The sequence below is a fragment of the Anastrepha ludens genome, chromosome 4 (genome assembly GCF_028408465.1).
Source record: "Anastrepha ludens isolate Willacy chromosome 4, idAnaLude1.1, whole genome shotgun sequence".
Taxonomy (NCBI): domain Eukaryota; kingdom Metazoa; phylum Arthropoda; class Insecta; order Diptera; family Tephritidae; genus Anastrepha; species Anastrepha ludens.
In genome coordinates this window covers 44,530,561-44,534,674 of record NC_071500.1, presented here as the reverse complement: position 1 = coordinate 44,534,674, position 4,114 = coordinate 44,530,561, and the positions used below count along the sequence as shown (strand labels likewise).

General features: G+C 36.6%; 1 protein-coding gene across 1 annotated transcript; it reads right to left on the bottom strand.

The window, feature by feature from the left end:
* Positions 1-237: 237 nt before the first annotated feature.
* LOC128861811 (uncharacterized) lies at positions 238-666 on the bottom strand. Its single transcript, XM_054100186.1, has one exon. The coding sequence runs from the start codon at positions 664-666 to the stop codon at positions 238-240; it is 429 nt and encodes a 142-aa protein (XP_053956161.1).
* Positions 667-4,114: the final 3,448 nt, after the last annotated feature.

Sequence of the window (4,114 nt, the reverse complement as noted above, 5' to 3'; positions counted from 1 at the left end):
CAGACCGTGACCATGAACAGCTGATATTGAAGTAGAATTATTAACAACATTTGCATTTTGTCAAAAAAGCACGGATAGTTTTCCCCTAATTAATTTTTCGTCGTTAATACTCGTGCTCACAGCTGCGTACGGTCACGGGGAAAAACCAAAATTCAATAGATACATACGGCTACGGCTGTGGTTGTGGCGCTATGGTGCGGCACCTATAATCGATTACAGTGTTGCCCATATGTTTGATCAGAACGCCAGATTGCTATGACTACAGTTACAGCTACGATATTGTCCCACTAATTGCAGTTTTAGACAGCCAGAAAGTGTTGCTGCATTGTTTACCGCAGTCTTCACTTCTTTGCTTAGATCCTTACTGCTGGTAATTTGTAAACCCAAGTATGTGAACTCCATGGCTTGTTCTATGGGATTATTATTAACCGCCAGCTTGCATCTTTTTGGCTGTTCGGATACTACCATTGCGTTGGCTTTTCCCACCAATATCTGTATGTTTAAGGATAAAGCCACTTCCTCAAATTTGAACAGTAATTTCAGCCGGTATTCTTCGTTTTCTGCTGTCAGCACAGCATCGTCTGCGAAGCATATTATCGTAAATTCACCAGTGATCATGCGGAAACTCGAGGCGGCTGTTTTAACTTGTTCTATGATTTCATGCATAATAATATTCGCTCGGTCCCGGTAGTCTAGAATTTTCAAAAAATCGATTTTTTTGTGAAATCTCGAAAGTATAGGCCTTTAAAAATATATGGTAAAATTTTTGGAAGGATATTCCCAGTATTTTCATATCTACAGCCGCATATGGTCGCATTATTCACTTGCCAAACTTTAAACTCAATTAACTCAAAACTACTTTTGTCGGCCTCACGTTGTCAAAAAAAAAAAAAAAACAAAAAAACATCAACAGCTATCGTCCGTTCTATACTCACATTATTATTTCGATTATTTCGTTTTTTTTTTTTTTTTATTAAAAAACTGAAAGAAAAAATCCGATTTTTAGCAAAACCGCACTAGTTTGTTTGTTTTTTTATTCTAGTACGGGACATAACTACAGTCATACTGGTTAATATGTTTTTTTGGTTTTTGTGTTTCAGATAAATAGAAAAGCCAAAATGGACCACGCCGCACAGTGTGACTTTTTTCACTTTTAGGATGCCAAAATTAATAACAGCCAAACCAAAGGAGCAATTCATTTCAAATTTTGCAGTGTGATTGCAGATACCTAAACCTGATTTGAGAATAAAAATGGGCGTGATACGCCCACTTTTTCTCTTTGCCCACATATAAGGTAAAATTTCACATAATCATATTTTCTACTTTAAAAGCATTTTCCAGTGCCAATTTAAATACAAATGTAGGGATCGGATGATATTAGAAGCCTGTGCAATAAATCCTCATTGGTTTGAGTTCGTGAACTTTTCATTGTATACCATTCGCGATAATTTCTGACATCTTTATTTCTCGATTCTTGCGCTTCTTCGAAAAGCTGACCAATAGGAACCATGCATGACGATATTAAATGTCTTGAATGGAACAATATTGCAGACTGACTGGCATATTGTACCTCTCATATTCCCTCAAATAAAGATCGTGTGTGTCTCTCACGTATACCTCAAAGGCCTCAGCATTTATCTGAAATTCACACCCTAAGCAAGACAATATGGTGAAAAGCCTTTTTAACACGTTCCCTGTCCCAATACAAAAATGCAAAATCGACCGACAAGTCCAACAGAGTTTTTTGAATAATTTGTTTTTACTTTATTATCGTACCAGTGCAGAAACTGTACAGTTCCGTTACGCCCAGTCAAATAATTTGCTTTAGAAGTTTCATATACCCCTGACGCACATATGGCTCAGGAACGTGTCAGTGCTTATCAGGTGCACATTTCCTGAACCATATGTGGCTCAGCGGACAGGGAACGTGTTAAGAGACATAAGTTAATGCCTGTAATGTCTGCAGTAACTTCTGCTGTGTTTCCGTCATTTGTATTGCCAGATTTCTCTTTTGGCATATCACTTAAAAGCCCAGTTTCGTTTCTAAATCTCCTTTGAATGCTTTCCTTCCTCTGTTTCAGTTTTTCCTTATTTTCGGCGCCTCTTACGCACCATGTCCTTAGTTCCAACCGATATGCAATGTGCAACATACACTCCATGCACCGTATCCATGAGTGAAGTGGTGAAATGCCGAATCGTAGCATGTTTGCGTCAACTTTCCGTTCCGACAAAGCGCTAAAATTATTCATATCCTTCGCTGAAGCACCACATATATAACATGCTTGAGATGAAGTATATGCTGAAAGTGCATTACATACTTTACCGTCAATCATACACAAAATTAGTGTACTTTAAAGTTTAAATTTTCCATCTTAATTATTGTAGGAAGAAGATTAGAAATTTGGTCTTCCACAATCTTTACTTCTCTCACAATAGCATTTCGCGTTTCTTTTTCAAACAAAAATTTAATGGGACGGCAATATCTGGTTGATGATGGAACAGGGTTCCTCCATATAACAACTCTACGTTCATTAACTAGAGTATACATTTGGAGAAGTACGAGTGAAACAAAAAACATGCTGCTATCAGATTGATTTTCTTCGCTGAACTTTTGCTTATACCGTTTTTGCTCCGAGCCATCGCAACCCCATTTGAAAGTCACGAAAACTTCTTGAATACTGGGAATCGACAGCAGTACTTCTTTTTGTGCGTTACACAACCTTTTTATACTATGATCAATAAGCGCATGCAACTCAATTTCGGCATACGTTTCAGTGACTGTGATTTTTTCTGGCTAACATAAAGCTTTGGACTTTTTTATGCAGTTATACGACGGATATAATTTGGGATTTATTTCTGCTGTATGCTGTCTATGCATATTATAGTCATGTGTTGAATCATTTGCATCTATTATCAGCGCAAGTGCTTGGTCTGGCGATAAACTTTTGTTGCGCTATTTCGAATGTCGAGATTTTTTCAACACAGTACCTCTTGACGGTGAAGACAAGCACAGCTCTTTAAATAATATTGCGGAATTTCTCTTACCGTTTGATCTAAGTCCCATTTCTGCCGCCATTAACACTTGTTCGCTATTTGATACTGCAAAAAGACTCTTTACTTTTCTTTTCTTTGTGCGAAGAGAAGAATCGGAAAACGCCACATGTGGTCTACCTACATTGGATCTAATAGAGGATGAAGTTGATGGCCCAACAACAAGACGGTATTTTCCAAAGTCTTCACTCTTGGAAAACCAACTATAATTACGGGCTAGAACACGGGCCTTAACTCGGCAAGACCCCTCTCACTTTGAAGAAAATTGGTAACACAGTTTTTTTATACACTCTCCTAGCTTTTTAGTATCCACGTCTCTTCCGATCATCGCAAAAATTTTCTCTAACACCGCATCACGACGCGTTTCTTTTGAGCTCGTCAGCCAAATTTCAAAAAGTTCTTTCCGAGGAATCGCTATGAAAACTTCTTTTAAAGCTGTGGTAGCAAATTGTAGCAAAATTGTATTCCAGTATCTGAAACACAGAGTCCTAAAGGTCGTTTCGCTGTTAAAGAATGGACGGAACTCGATGGACCAATATAAGTTTTTCTTAGTAAAATATCAGAAATAATATTAAGCTATGGCTGTTTTAGTGATATTTTACTGAGCGAATTTGTATCGATAGTAAAAACTTTATAATACTCTTACTTACCCCTGAAGTACGAAATTGTTGAAATTTAATCAGCAAATACTCAATTTTATGAAATTGATACTTATTCGTATTATATCTTTTGACAAACTTCACAGCGATGTTCGGATAATAAATAAAAATTATTCAATTGACGCACCGGCTTGTGTTTGTAAACGGTTATCTTTCTTAAAACTATTGTTTTGATAAATTTTGAGTACACTGTCCTAAAATTTGGTCATTTTTACACAACATACCGAAAGAAAATCATTTTCGCAGAACTTTTTTTTTTTAATTTTGGCATCCTAAAACGATAAAAAGTCACAGTGTGCGCCGTCCAGGTCCAATTTTTCGGGAAGGTTAACTTCAGCGACATTTTTTAAATGATTAATATTTCAAAAAAAATTTCATTTTTGTATGTAAAAGAAGTTAAATAA

Coding starts and splice junctions, on each gene's coding strand:
- LOC128861811 (XM_054100186.1), bottom strand. CDS start 666: ATGCATGAAATCATAGAACAAGTTAAAACAGCCGCCTCGAGTTTCCGC.